The sequence below is a fragment of the Platichthys flesus genome, chromosome 24, assembly GCF_949316205.1.
Source record: "Platichthys flesus chromosome 24, fPlaFle2.1, whole genome shotgun sequence".
Classification (NCBI taxonomy): domain Eukaryota; kingdom Metazoa; phylum Chordata; class Actinopteri; order Pleuronectiformes; family Pleuronectidae; genus Platichthys; species Platichthys flesus.
In genome coordinates this window covers 6,174,883-6,190,492 of record NC_084968.1, presented here as the reverse complement: position 1 = coordinate 6,190,492, position 15,610 = coordinate 6,174,883, and the positions used below count along the sequence as shown (strand labels likewise).

The window sequence follows — 15,610 nt, the reverse complement described above, 5'->3', positions numbered from 1 at the left end:
TCTGTCTTACATAAAACAGTTGTGACCGGAGTATAATGCCACTTAATCATTTTGATTACAACTATGTGCACGCCACTGCTTACTTTCACACCATTCAAATCTTAAATTTACTTTGAATCAAACCGCAACAGCTGTATACAAAATAAATACATGACACTAGAACTGTTGATGTTAAGGTAACTCATAGTGAACATGGCCCCACGCTGTCAAATATTGGCTGTTCATATTAATCTGAACAAAGAGACAGTGAGAAAAAAAAAACGGGATAAATTTGGTTGACTTACGTGAATGGGGAGGTTGGGGCGGGGCATAAGTCGTCCGGGCCAATAGCATCCCGAGGGGTCGTTGACCGATGGATGCTCCAGCCAATGAGTGAATGCAATAGCTGGACAAACGCGACCACGACGCTTATGTTTTTCAGTCTCAACGTCTCGGCAGACAAACACTGGATTTATCCGTTTTTTAAACCAATAACAGGAGAAAAATAACTTAGGAGACAACTGTTTATTTACCTCAGTGGAGAAAACAGGGACATTATATTATCTGCGCTTTTTCTTGACACATCCGGGACCGGAAAAGAACAGCTTTTCGACCCCAGTACCGACAGCTTGTTTGTGGATTCCCCCACTACTGGCACTTGAAGTTGTGTGGTGAGTCTGTTGTTATTATGAAAGTGGGGGTGGGGGCGAGATAATAATCAATCATTAAGAAACGGGAAGAAAGAGCAGGGAGGAAAAACCAAACGAGAAACTAACCGTCAACAATGTTTGGATATACACAAATAAACTTCGGCTACCGTGTGTTTTTGATAACTTGTTTACATTTCACGTTGCCTAACATCAGCACCACTTACAGCCTGAGCTTCAAACTACAAGAAAGAGCTATAACTACACTTTATATACTACAATACGGGAGCACTGTCGGGTTCATGAACGTCTCCACTCTTTTCTCAGATCAGTTATGTATATTTAAGTGTTGTGGACACAGTGAATCATTTGATAACCCGTTGTTTAGCACTGCAGCTTGTCAGTCCTCCACATCGAAGCTAATCGAAGACATTCTGGATGATTTGTAGTCGATTGACAGAAACGCGTGCATTTCCAAAGCCACGCAGGCATTTGTGTTTTTTGGAGGAGAGCGAACTGCAAGAGCGAGTGGGGGGTGTTTGCTCTCGTGCTGCCTTCACGTACCCACTGTGAGCCCCGAACCTCAGCGTTAAGCCTGAAACATGCTTCTGCGTTTTCACGGGCCCGTAAGCGCAAGAGCCCTTCCGGGTCCCTTACGTGCTTATGTATCCCTCCTTACGTGCTGACGGGTGTCGACCCCCTTTTCTAAAATTTACGGCAAAGCTCCGCAAGCTCATTCGGCCCGCAAGGCTGTGATTGGTCTGCTCTACATCCCTTCTGGAGCTGCGTTTCCGGTTTCATGCCCCATAATACCGGCAGAAATCACGGAAGATTTAGAAGAACGAATATGGACCAAATAGAAGAGCACTTGGCAGAAGATATCCGATAGTATGATCACTTGTATAACCTGTCACTGACTGGCGGATTTGTCCGCCAGAAAAAGGCTACGAGGAGCCGCAGTGGCTATGTAAATAAACAATCGACGAAGAAGAAAGAAGGCGTCTCTCAGGTCGTCTTCGACAAAAAGCATTACTCCGCCTAGTGTTCTGGCGCGGAATTGCTTTGTAAGACGCGCAACGGTTGGGGAAGCATGAATGAAAACGAGTCTTGCGCCACAGCGGCGTGAAAAGACGCAGACGCAGTCGCAGAAGCATGTTTCAGGCTTTACTGTGACGTGTAGCACGTACTCGATTGGTCAATTATTTGATTGGCCTGGATCACTGGTTTCCTGAACTTTTTGATTTATGTCCCTTTAACGATCACATGTCGACGTGTGACCCCTTGGCTTTTTTCACGCGTTGCTTTAAAGGGGAAATTGTTAAACTAAGTGTGGCCTCTTTAATGTCTTTGGTAATTAACAGAAGCAGAAACAGTTGCAGCAGGTCCTCCACATGTTTTTACTCTCATGTCATGGCTGAATGATCAGTCACATAAGTTATTGACCTTATCTCATGATGTATAAACTCCTGACCTGAAGGTAGTCACATTTTTTCTTTTTTCAATGTGAAGCTGCAAATAAAAAGTGTTGGACATTCTTTGTTGGCTCAAGAAAAGTACAATTAATTTTTCTAAGGAGTTGTTGCAGGCAAAAGAACCATAGGATCAAGATTCAAGATTCAAGATTTTTATTATCAAATGCACAACAATAACATTAAGCAGTCGCTGGCAGTGAAATGCTTGAGTCACAGGCTGTCTTCTAGCAATGCTCAAGTAATTACAACCTATGAAATAAAATAGAAATAATATAAAATAGAATATCAAATTTTAAAATAGAAATAAAGTATATATATCTAAGCTGCTAAGCGACCATAGTGTCAGTTGTAGTCAGTCACTCAGTTAGCATAACCAACGACCTTAACCACTGCAACTTCAAACTAGAGGAGAAAGGAGCACAATATCTATTTCTGGTGGTGACACACCAAGCCCAATGGTGTTTATTTCTTTTGTGATATTTGTTGTTGATTGAACGGGAGGGGGTAAGAACAAAATAACACACCAACCACATTTGATTCATTTTTCTTAACAACTAATTCTCCTGGCTGTTTTTCCTCTGATAGTAGAGGAGTGTGGTTCAGTGATTTGTAGTGTTTTGTACTCAAAGTGCATCGGAGCTGGATCTTGTTCAGTCTGAGGATCAATCCTCTAATAATGCACTATGATCAGTTGGGGAATAGGAAAAGGAATAAGACAGTAGAGGGTCTTGTCGAGATGTTGTGGTGTAGCTTTTTTGCATTTTCTGTTTGTTTTTCAGCTGCTTATCACATGCACTGTTGACCTGCACAACTACACATTAATATGTATCAGTGTGGATGCTGGAAAATAGACATCAGCATCTTATGAATATGCCAGATGTTTTCAAAAGATCTGAACTAAGGCTGGTTGATATAGTTGAAATCAATAACACAATATGGTTAAGTATATTTTTTGGTATCAGTATATATGAGGATATGCCATGGTAAGAAGAGAACTGTATTCTAGCGTTATGGATTGCGCCACACCGACTTCTGAAATTGAGGCATCTATAAAACAAAAGCTGGAATATCGAATTCTCATTGTTCTTTTAGATTGAGTTGGTTTTAAACCATTTCATTTAGAAACATAGATTAATAACAACACAATTATGTGATAACGATAAGATTGCACTACAATCAATAGGAACTTCATAACCTATTTGCAATGTGAGGTTTTGACTGCGTACCTGTATGATCAGTTATTATGACACTTGAGAACTTATTGTTGCGTTATTTAAATGCTGTGTACTTATATGTCTAAGTAAATGCTTACAGATGCGTTCAGCAAGAAACATAAATCCATCCGTTCTACAGTTCGTGAACAATAAAAATGAGTTTTAGACAATTTTCAACTTACAAAAGATTAAAAAGAAATTCGAATCCTTAATATATGTGCTCAACTTGGGTAAAGAGCAAACATCTTATAAAAGGTTTTAAAATTATTATATATATTTTGTAATCTCTTTCTTATTAAGAACCATTTCTACATTCCACATTTTGCATCACGTCGACATGATCCTGTCTTTATAACTGGTTATTTTTCTCACTCTTATACACGAACAATATGTAAAATAGCCGTTTAAAGAATAAATAATGACCCATTCCTATTTTTCCACGTTGGCTCCGACCAAACGTTGAAATAAAAATCCCCATGCTCCTTAAAGCCCCTGGACGCAGCAGCGGCTCACGTGACTCTCCTGTAACGTTAGCAGAGGTGGCTAACGGGATTTAGCTGAGTGGAGCTACGTCGCAGCAGCAGCAACAGCACGGAGCAGCGGCCGCACGGAGAGAAACGACGAACGCACTCTTCGCGGTGTAGTTGCGACAACTTCAGATAACGTCACACTTCGAGGCGAACACCGGGATCACGATGCCAGGTAACACGGGGCGCGGGGGAGCTCGACGCCACGCGGTTGTGTGTCGTGTGGCGCGGCGGGCGGGCGGGCTGCTGTAATCCCCGCAGCGGAGGCTTGTGTTGTTGACCTGCCTCCGTGATGCTGCCATGCTTTAGCATTAGCTCTTAGCTTTAGCAGCGCGCTAGCTCGCAGCGGAGTAGCCGACTTTGTTTGGCCTCTAGCATCCGAACGGGAGCCGAGTTTGACCTCGGTGCGCGGGTTCCGTGTCGTAATACCTCACCGTATCGACACATCAACGTGTTGCGTTGGCTTTCGAGATGTTTCCACGCTTCTCCTCGTTACCACTTTGTTGAAAATAGCTTTTCGCTCACCCAGCCCTCTACCCTTTGTTGTTGCTGGATTAGCATTCACCTTAGGCCCGTTCGCTGACAGCTACCTATGAGCTAGCCGCTTAGCATCACCTCGGCTAAACTAGTGCAATCCATTCCGTCTACTTCCCAGGTAGGCCGCGGACACCTGGATTAGCCCCGTTAGCCGCCGCGGGAAGTTAGCCGGGGTGAGCCACGACGACGCTCCCATTACACACAGGACACTAACTGTTGAGTTACATAATGTGTTTATGAAGCGGTTTGTTCCCAGCATCTTGTGTTCACAGGGGATGGAGCTGCACAGACCTTTCCGTGAATCTCACTGTCGCTCATTTAACGTGTGTTTTGAGATTTTAGTTTTTTACTCACCCTTAGGTACACGACGAATTCCGGGGATTCCCTAATTTCCACATGTGTATAGTTGGATATTTTGATATTTCTAAACTCTAATATATCCTTAAAGCATCGCAGCCTGTTTTTGTTGTTGTCCACTTTAATTTCAGCTGCTTAATCAACACTTTGCAACTGGTGTGAATCAGAAATGGTAAATATAACTATATAAACGAATGTTTTTAGTTTCACAACTGAAACATTTTCATTGTCAATGTAGTATTTTGTAGTACTTTTCTTTGGGATGTCCTATTGAAAATTGTAAAATGTCCAAAAGCCCATGGTGATAGCAGGTTTGTCAAATCAAAAACTCAACCAAAAATATGAAATGTACTGATACAGTAAATCAGGACATATAGTTCAATTAGGTAAATATAATTTCATTGATTTTATAATTTTAGATTGAGTTTTACCTTTCTTTGTGACACAAATTGTCCCAGGCTTTCCTTTTTAATATCAAAATACATGAAAACAAAGTCGTCAACAGACATAAACAACATTTTCACATCTATGGTTTTATTTAGATTTCCGCTGCTTATGAAACCAGTTTACAACCTGACTGAATGAGGTGATTTGGACTTATATCTAGACAATATTAAATTGTCATTTTCCAGTCCTCATTGAATTGTCTCTTTGAGAAAACTGTGTAAAATATTGTCCAATCACCAGCTCAAAACCTAAAGATATGCAATGTACTAGTGCAGTATACAGGGCATGAATCGTAACTGGCATCAACTTTCAATCACTTGTCTAAATGTTGCTTATAACTTTAGCATTCAGTCCATTATGTATCAGAAACAAATAAACTAAACATTAAATTCCTATAAGCTCAATTTCAGTGTGTTTCAGGTCACAACATAGAATATGTTTGCCAATTGCAAAACAGGTTTTGTAAGTTTAAATCACTCTCTCTATTGCACCGCTGTAGTACAGCCCTTTACTTTTCCACTGTTTACCCATGATTCTCATTAGATATGATCGTATCGCACTCTGCCTGCTGGATGGGCCAAGCTAGACTCTGCTAACTAAATATTACATTGTGACCAACACACGGTTATGCAACGTGTACATGTTAAGTACTTTGTGCGGTACATAATGGCACAGTGCTGACTGTCTTTACTTTTCTTTATACCAGTGCATTATGTGCCACTGAGTTAGCGATACTGAGCAATTGCAGCAGTTGGAAATTGATTTTCGGGCTAGTGTTCACGTGATAATTCTCAAAGTGATACAGCTTAATTTTTTCCATTTGTTCTCTAATAACTCGGGAATGCTCTAATTAGTTATACCTGCCATACACAACTTAAAAATAAGAGAAGGATCAGAATCCTCACATTTTCAAAAAGCGCAAACCAGAAAACAGATTTAGCTTAATTTTGTCATTAAATTAAATGCCAAATATAATTGCTGTGGATCTTTTTCCAGCAAACTTGAGCAAAGTTCTTGTTAAAACGCAATGAAACTAGCACACACTTGCACTAATGCCTTAAACACTTAGGACTTGCACCTTGCTCAGACGGTGCATAATTAAATCTGGGCCCCTGTGTGTTTTCCCGCACAACATTGTCTTTAAACCTTTAGCTCTCTGTTTGCCTTTTTTAAAGCTGACGTCTTCTGCAAATCACTGCGCTGAATAATTAGGCTGCGTTATCATTGCTAACACGTATAGACACACCTCTTCTTAGTCTGCTAACCTACTTAGATTATCCATGTTTATTTGAGCTGCATCCAGTGAATGACACTCTGCATCAGGTCACACTCTGTCTTCATGTGTTGGATCACAGTGACCAAGATGGAAGCTGCAGACGTCAAAGTAACAGAATGTTCTGACTTTGGACATCAGGTAACGGCGCGGGTGAAGATCCACCGGTTTTAGGGACTCTAAATTGTTCCTTGCAAGTCAAACACAAATGCGTGTGTGCATGAGGCTGACCCTGGAGCTGTGTTCACAGCCCGTTTTTAGATCTTTCTTTTTTTCCCTCCCTTTCCCTCCCCCCTCTGTATCCACCGCAAGGCTGCAGTTGAGTCATGACAAGTCTGTTGGAGCTGGCTGGCAGTCTAAGGATTATGTCATAATGGTCATATCTCATTGTAGAGGTAGTTCTGTGTCTGTGCCACAGAAACACTGATAGACAAACTGTTATTACCCCTTTTACACAATTTAATGTGCGATACTTCATTATGAAAGTATTGTATTTCTGTATATAAGCACAGTTAACCCTCGGAGAGCTGATCTCCTGTGGGCAGTGAAGGCTCATAATTGATATAATATAAAAACTATATTCTATTTGCAGCAGAAAGCCTAAGCGTATGTCTCCCTAATGAAATTATACACTTTCATTATTTTACGTTAATTGCAGAGCCAGAGAATGGCTGGAGAGGAACAGAAAAATGTACGTCGCTCAATTTACGTTTGGATCACTGTTTATTTAGCGCAATATATTGCTCAATTAAAGTACATTTGTTGACTTACTTGGCTAAGGTAGTAAACATTTGAGATATGAAATCCCACAAATGACTTCAGAATAAAACTGCATATGTAGGCACTCGCTGAGCATTTATTTTGTGTTCAAATACTACATGATCCCTTAGTCTTTAGCTCAGGGGGCTCCCAAACTTTTCAGCCCCTAACAACCAAATTCTACCAGAGACGTGGGACTCCCTCATTATCCGAAGGATGTAGATTTGTATGAGTAGGATTTTCCTACTGTGCATTCACCCTGTTTCTGCGGTTGGTGGACTGTCAAGTTGTTGTCACTCAGTCTTGTGTAAGTGAAGCTGCAGGTCTGGATACGCAGCGTTGTTGCTGCGCTGGATAGTTCACATCAGATGAACTGGTTGTATTGTGTTGCTTTGTTATTGGAATTCCTCGTGGTGTGGAAGACAGACATCTAGAGTGTTAACACAAATGGCAAAAAGGCCAAGTAAAACATTCAGGATGTACAGTATTATCAGAGCATGTGTCAATGTTCAGCTATGAGTGAATTTAGACATGGGCAACTTTGGTTTTGGTTGTTGAGGAGCATTGCCTCATACTGATGGATCATCAGTCGTTTTAGAGATTCTCGTTTGTTTTATTTGTGCAAAAATTAGCACAAGCAGTGTATTTCTAACTTCTGTGTTATTTTAACCGTATTCTAACAGGCTTTGTTATCCACCCAGTGAAAGAAGAGATAAGAAGGAAGTAAGATGCATGAAAATGAGGCTGCAATTTTTGCCGATTATGTCATTCCAGCAGAAAGGGGGAGATGCAATGTGCAGAGAACATGATCAATCTCAAAGTTACACTATTCCCAACTGCAGGCTCCAGAGCATTTTTTTTTACATGGGTTGCACTGATGCGCCTTAAAGCCGGCGCATGCTTCTGCAACTGCGGCTTTTGACACAGTAGTGTCGAAGTACTCGTTGTCATTATGCTTCTCCAAGCGTTGCGCGTATTACAGAGCAAATTCACCGCCAGAACACGAGGCGGAGTAACGTTCTTTGTTGAAGACGGCCTTAGAGACGCCTTCTTTGTGTGTGGCAGTCGTCGTCGACTGTTTATTTACATCGCCACTGCGGCTCCTTGTAGCCTTTTTCTGGCGGACAAATCCGCAAGTCAGTGACGGGTTATACAAGTGGTCATACATTCGGATCTCTTGTGCCAAACGCTCTTCTATTTGGTCTATATTCGTTCTTCTAAATCTTCGGTTGTTTCTGCCGGTATTATTGGGCATGAAACCGGAAATGCGACTCCGGAAAGGATGTAGTTAGCAGACCAATCACAGCCTTGCGGAACTTAAGCCTGAAACATGCTTCTGCGACTGCGTCTGCGTCTTTTCACGCCGCTGTGGCGCAAGACTCGTTTTCATTCATGCTTCCCCAACCGTTGCGCGTCTTACAAAGCAATTCCGCGCCAGAACACTAGGCGGACTAATGCTTTTTGTCGAAGACGACCTAGAGACACCTTCTTTCTTCTTCGTCGAGTGTTTATTTACATAGCCCCTGCGGCTCCTCGTAGCCTTTTTCTGGCGGACAAATCCGCCAGTCAGTGACAGGTTATACAAGTGATCATACTATCGGATCTCTTCTGCCAAGTGCTCTTCTATTTGGTCCATATTCGTTCTTCTAAATCTTCCGTGATTTCTGCCGGTATTATGGGGCATGAAACCGGAAATGCAGCTCCAGAAGGGATGTAGAGCAGACCAATCACAGCCTTGCGGGCTGAGTGAGCTTGCGGAGCTTTGCCGTAAATTTTAGAAAAGGGGGTCGACACCCGTCAGCACGTAAGGACGGATACAGAAGCACGTAAGGGACCCGGAAGGGCTCTTGCGCTTACGGGCCCGTGAAAACGCAGAAGCATGTTTCAGGCTTTAGCTGTATAATTAGAAAAATTGGGCGACGCACTTAAGAAGGGATACGTAAGCACGTAAGGGGCCCAGAAGGGCTCTGCCCATGTGGGCCCCTGAAAACGCAGAAGCATGCGCCGGCCTTAACTCTTAAACTGTGCAAGGAAGCCTCTAACCTGTGACACAAATCAATATAGGCCTTTCACTATGACAAATTTTGATGGACAATATTTTGTCCCAGAAATTATTGCAATAAATGATTGTCATTTTGAAACCATTTTATACAACTGATGGAATATAATAGCATAATCATGCAAGTCAAAGAGCGGTGAACTTCTTAAGAATATTCAGTCTGACATTTGAATGTGAATTAAAAATATCCTAAATAAATCAAATTATCTCTCGCTCTGTAAACAAAAATTGCTCTGGCCTGTCATTTACCGAGGAATTGGGGAAAGTGTTTTGTAATCACCAGCTCAGTAAACAGGATGGGATGGTTATGATTTAGAGGGTATTGTGTGTGTCTGGTTAAAGTGTGAAGGTATCACAAGTCAGCAGGAGAGTGGAGGGAGGACATCCAGACACGGTACAACCGCCCGCTGCTTTTCCTCTGATCCTCAATCAGTGGCACTAATCATTTATCATTAGCACTACGTCATGGAAACTCTGTATTCACACTTTTGTCACCACTGTTATTCATATACCCGCCTGTGCACCCACCGCCTCTCACCTTTGTTTCACTGTCTGTATCGCACTGGGTGAGTGAGAGTGGGGGCGGGCCCAGCCCAGGGCCCATGTGTGAGATGAGGAAGTGACGCGACTCTCTAAAATAGAGACAGACCAGCTTATTGTAAGGAGCACCAGTGGGACTGAAGACATTTGTTGAATTTCACAGACTTTTGGTCGCACTCCGGAGCCATGAACTGTCATGATCAGCTCTAGAAAGACTACCTTTGTGTCTGTAGCATAGTGTCAGTCAAACATCTGCACTAAACTAGAGTTTAATTCCCAACTGGTTTTCTATAAATTGCACCAGCACAAGTTAGTTCTAAGAAAAACGTTCTGTCATGTCACCTGTCAGTGTACATGTTTTATTTGTGTATGTTGGGATACAATAGTGTTGCTCTTTATTGATCTATGGCTTTTCTTTCTTCTCAGTAATCAGCGAGTTGCTCAATTTATGAAATTAAATTATTAAAAAGGCTGAAATCGACAATTAGATAAAGACCTGGATGATGTCTTGTAGATAAAAGGTTCAGAATCTAAAGACACTACATTTATTTTTATATCAGATTATTTTACATGTTTGCTTAAAGAATGATGAGAATTTATAAGAATAAAAGTACGTTCTGGTTGAGAAGTTTCCACTTCAAGTTTTTGTATTTTTTTTTGCAATATTTGCAAAGCAACTGTGATTGGCCCAGCTGTTGAGCAGAGTGATTGGCTGAGAGGCCAATGATTTGTCATTTTATTTGACATCAAAAAAGCGTCAGTGAAATGTGTGTTTAACATAAAGAAAAATACTTTTAATTTGTCAGTAGGTGTGTACCCTGATTTACTGTCATTGTTTTTGCCTCACACGTTTCTTACCATTTTTGTACTGCACTTAAGTTCTGGCGATGTTGTATTTTCTCTTTGTTGTCAGCCTTCAGTTACTGATGTCATAGAGTTGCTAGTCTGTAAGTGTTGCTGCAGGTCTTCATGTTGTCTGTCCGCACAACTCGGTGTGTCTTCAAACACACTTTTCCTGCAGTATAAACAAAACCTGGAAACTTTGGACTAATTTCAAAATGTTCAGTAAGAACATTACTTATAAGTGTATGTTATTTTTGGAGACACCTATGAGCAGGATCCTTTTGTGTTATTTTTGCAGTTTTTAAACTGTAGCAAAATTGTCACAGCCAGGACTGAAACCTCATAGCCATGATTCAGATGAGAAAATATAAATGTAAGTCATAGTAATATTAGATGAGCCAATGTTATGTCGTTTTATTGTGAAATTGTAACACTTGTGTATCTGCGTTCTCTTGCAGAGCCGGCTGAGATGAGCGGTCCAGAGGTGGCCAAGACACCGGGAGGCGGTGCTCCAGGCAAGGAGGGAAAGGAGCCGGTGGCCAATGGGCATGCAGGAGAGGGAAGCGACGCCAACCCGTTCGCCGAATACATGTGGATGGAGAATGAAGAGGAGTATAACAGACAGGTGTGTGGGTGTGCTCATTAAACATGTCGTTATGGGACATTAAACACATCACAGACACTTGTTAGAGCAGGAAAAGACTTTTGATCATGATGCTGGTTAAACTTTAATTCACAGCATGATATTTAGCCCGATTTGCAAGTCTCCAATAAAAGCCCCCGATTGGTGCTCAATTCAGTCTCTCTGCTATTGGTCTTAAAAACATGATTAGAGAGGTTTATGACTGGTTGGATCTCCAACCTGCTGGAAATCAGATTTCCAGTGCAGGATGATCTTTATGATTCAGTGTCTCCTCTCGAGTGTGTTGTTATTGAACGTCATATGAAGACCAGTCTGGGGTTTCTCCTGTGGTGAGACCTTGTAGTGATAATGCTGGTTTCTCTCGGGTTAAGTCTGTGATGCCCTTTTAAACTTGAATGTCCTTCACTTGACCTTCCAGTTTACCTCTTCTTCCCGTCTGCCATGTTGCCCTGTCTTGCTTGTCATGGTTCTTCTGAAAACCTCTTCCATGCTTTCCATAAAAATCTGCCATTTTATCTATCCGTTTCCCGTTACCCTCCATTATCATCCTCCCGTCCACTAATTTTCCTGTTTCCCATGATTCTCGTGGGCCTCTTTATCTTCCATTCCTCCACTGCTTGTGTCAGTACCTGCGCAAGATGACTGCCTGTGTGACTTTCGTAGAGGGGGCGTGTCTGCAGCACCGGACTTTTCATCTCCCAGTCTGCTGTGATGAAGTGAGCGGTTATTGTCACATAGCTCACCGTTCCCCTTGACGTCCACCCGTCTGTTGTGAGTGCAACAGAGGGTGCTACAGATAGTTCATCCACAACTTTTTTTCTTCTCCTGCTCATAAAGATCTGGCACAATCTTTTCGCTGAAGTGGGTGCGCAACGGAATGTCGTAACGTGGCTCGAGCACGTTCAACATGTATTTAAAACCCTCGTTTTGCACAACCGAATATGGCCTCATGTCTGCACCTATAAACACACCAATAGCGTTTGTGATAGCTTTAGCCCGGTCGGTTTGTGCAGGAAGGGGCTGTTTAAATGCTGCGGTGATAAGCGGTTGTTGAGCCGCTTTCGGTTTCACTCCTGTCAGTGAAACACCGGGGTGATGTCGCTGCAAATGCGTGGCCATGCTAGATGTGTTTCCACTGTTGTATGGCTTTCTTAGGCCACAGTGCCTACACACCGTCACGGTTTTATCCACTAACCTCTTTCCTTCATCATGAACTTTGACAGGGAAGCCAAAATGCTCCCAAACAGGCGATTTAAATGACGCGGGGTGTTCAAGCTCCTCCGTTCCTCCGCTCGCCATGACCACGCCGTGTGTGGACTGAACGTGCGCACAATTTTTTTTTCTCCATAAATCAATCCGCGGATCATGTGTGTGCCGAACCGAAATAATTGATCCGAACGGATCACGGATCAATGATGATCCGTTGCACCACTAATGAGTAGTGGTATGTTTGTAGAGGTGTCTGACTTTTCAAATCCATCCTCACCAATCTCTGATGCCCTTTTCGACTCCCTCTTATCTCCACCGCAAGTCTTTTTCTCTCGCTCAGATCGATGACTCGTGCCCTTCACGAAACCTCCCGTATGCTTTTTATGCAAATTCACTGTAGAGAACCACCCTCTCCTTATTTGTCTTCCTCTTGGTCTTCTCTGCCCCTTGATTTCGCTGCTCACTTGTGTTTCCCGTCTCCCCAGGTGGAGGAGGAGCTGTTGGAGCAGGAATTCTTGGAGCGCTGCTTCCAGGAAATGCTTGAGGAGGAGGACCAGGATTGGTTCATCCCGTCGCGTGACCTCAACAACCAGGGGATGGGGCAGCTGCAGCAGCAGCTCAACAGCCTGTCAGTCAGCGATCACCACAACCTGGAGGAAGTGGCGGTGAGTCACAGATGTGTTTAGTTTCACAGATTGTTTTATTTTTTTAACCTTAGCGCACTTTAGTATTAATCATTAACAGTTAAGAGGAGTTTTTTCTTACTCGCCTTTTCTTTATTTTCCTGCAGAGGAAGAGCATCTTGAATCCTGAAGCGAAGGAGTTTGTTCCGGGGAAGAAATACTAGGAGTCCCCCTCACCCCCATGGAGCCTCCACACACACAAACACACACCAGTCCTCACATGTTCTCAGAGACTCTGGAGGCCACAATCGTGGACACACTGATTCTTACACTTACACACACACATGCACACACTTGAAGTCAGTGGGGTGCTGGCAGGCCCAGTTGGGGGGTGGGGGGATTTCTTATTTTTTTTCTCTATTTTCTTTATGTTTCTTTAATCTTTTTATTTCCTGTTTGTTTCTTGTAAACTGAGGGACATTGGGAACAGGGGTGGGGGAGGGGTGTAATAACAGAACAGCCCCACTGCGGGTTCCAGCTCATCCCATTTCAGATGACACCGCCGATGTTTCGCAGAGTCCGCCGAGCTCATCTAAGTCCCCTTTTGAACCGAGGCAGCTACCAAGGAGTGATGCCGGGGTAAAACTTAAAACGAATCCAGAACATCTAAAAAATTCATACACTCCCTCGTTCGTCGAGGGTTTCCATGACAGTGAGCTTAGAGAACGACTCACACTTCGGGGGACTTGATGGGCGTCCGCTGCTGCTCTGCCGAGTCATCGTGGTCAAGCAAACCCGCCAAAACATTTGCTCCTAAGATGTCATAAGCTCCCTGTGACATCACAGCCCTTGTGCATCGAGAGATGCGGGTCATTATTTGTATCCGCAGCGGCTCCGTTCCAAACCAAATACAGACCCCCCCGCCCTCCCTGTGCACTTTGTGTGACCAGAAAAGACATGGACACGTGTACTCATGGATGAATTATTATTTTTCCCAATTTATGTGGAAGTCCATGTTTCTCTTTTGTCCAGTTTATAAGAACAGAGATGTGAGTTCCCCATTTATGCATCAAGTCGAGCTTAGCAAGGATCATGTCGATATAGAGGGATGGTCAGGGCTTTTTGAACATTAAAGAAATTCAGTTAAGTCGTTTCTATGTTCGTCGTTTCAGTCTTTGGTTCCGTTTGGATTCACGACATGTATTGAGCAACCTTGTTACAGGGGAGTGTTTGGTCTGGAACACAGCCACTGCCTCTTTCTGCCAGAACAACTTGGTTTGTCCAGCGTCAGATCAAGTGTGCATCTCCAAAATCAGGTTTTCAAACAGCCTCTCCTCCTCTTTTCTTCTTTTTTTTTGTTGTTTTTTCCTTCATGTTTTTGAGGATGAGGTGTTTTGTGTCGCTACTGGGTACAGTAACCTGCGGTGTCCATTCAGTCCTATTTGTATGAGGAAAACGTTAGGAGGCAGTATTGCTCAAAAGCCAATCAGAATAAAGCAGTATGGGACGCGTGGCCGACGGCATGGCCTCTTTGCTCATCTTCTCTTTGCAGGTTGACTGTTTTTTGAGGAAGTTCGTCTATTTAACCACTGGAATAGTAAGAGATTATGAATTTCAGGAAAAACCATTTACAGTAATCATTAATTATTGAGTAAAGTTTTCGTCTTCTCTGCCAAAATTTGGAGGCAGCATTGTCACAAGGGGAAATGTTGTGATCTGAACATCAATCGTCTTTATACCGCTATTACTTTGTGGTATAAACGGCGACATTAATGTCTCCTGGGGTTCAGCGCACACACTCGCGCACTGGCGTTTCAGCCTCTGAAAGGTGAAAGCGCTTCAGTCTGTCCATCCCTGCAGCTCGCAGAGTATCGAGCGTTCGAGTGTCTCGTTGAAGCCGCGCAGCAGAGACGGCGAACACGAGGTTAAAAAGGGGAACTTCCTCACAGTGTTGGACCACAGATGTCGAATGGCACCCTGGTGAAGCCAATAGGAATGTCCGCCAGGTGGATTGTACAACATGGAAATCATTTTTGGTGATTTTTGTTCGAGTTAGATGACAGATGCCGTTTAAGGAAGAAAAAAAAAAAAAGAGGTCCAGAAGACAGAGTATGAATTTCAATACAAATAAAAATAATGAAAAAAGATGAATAAAGATGTTAAAGACAAACGGCTCAGTGTCGTGTGTTTTGTCACATTCGGATGAAAAGCGTGGTGAACCCAGACTGTAAATCTTTGACCTGTGAATTCACCATTTATTATATAGAAGCATAAAGTCTTAATGCATGTTCATGTCATTTACTGTAGAATAGAAACATTAGGTTTTGAAGTTAAATTGTCTAAGAATTAATTACTAATGAGGGAACTATCTTTTTCCTCACAAGGCGCAATGTGTTACATGTTCAGACTTAATGATGTAGTTGACTGCTGCAGTAGGAATTGGGCTACTCTTTTATTACTTACTTTGTGTACTTTTAAAAG

General features: G+C 42.7%; 1 protein-coding gene across 2 annotated transcripts; it reads left to right on the top strand.

The window, feature by feature from the left end:
• The first annotated feature begins 394 nt into the window (after nt 1-394).
• Nucleotides 395-15,299, top strand: paip2b (poly(A) binding protein interacting protein 2B). 2 transcript variants are annotated; one of them, XM_062384413.1, is made up of 4 exons: nt 395-650; nt 11,113-11,279; nt 12,992-13,171; nt 13,297-15,299. In XM_062384413.1, the coding sequence occupies exons 2-4, from the start codon at nt 11,124-11,126 to the stop codon at nt 13,351-13,353; spliced, it is 393 nt and encodes a 130-aa protein (XP_062240397.1). In that variant the 5' UTR covers nt 395-650; nt 11,113-11,123; the 3' UTR covers nt 13,354-15,299. The 2 variants fall into 2 exon arrangements, with proteins under 2 accessions (XP_062240397.1, XP_062240396.1); XM_062384412.1 differs by lacking the exon at nt 395-650 and adding an exon at nt 3,854-4,014.
• Nucleotides 15,300-15,610: the final 311 nt, after the last annotated feature.

Excerpts from the sequence above, each read along its gene's own strand:
- paip2b (XM_062384412.1), top strand. Across the intron at positions 11,280-12,991 it reads AAGAGGAGTATAACAGACAG|GTGGAGGAGGAGCTGTTGGA; the intron begins GTGTGTGGGTGT and ends CCGTCTCCCCAG. Across the intron at positions 13,172-13,296 it reads ACAACCTGGAGGAAGTGGCG|AGGAAGAGCATCTTGAATCC; the intron begins GTGAGTCACAGA and ends ATTTTCCTGCAG.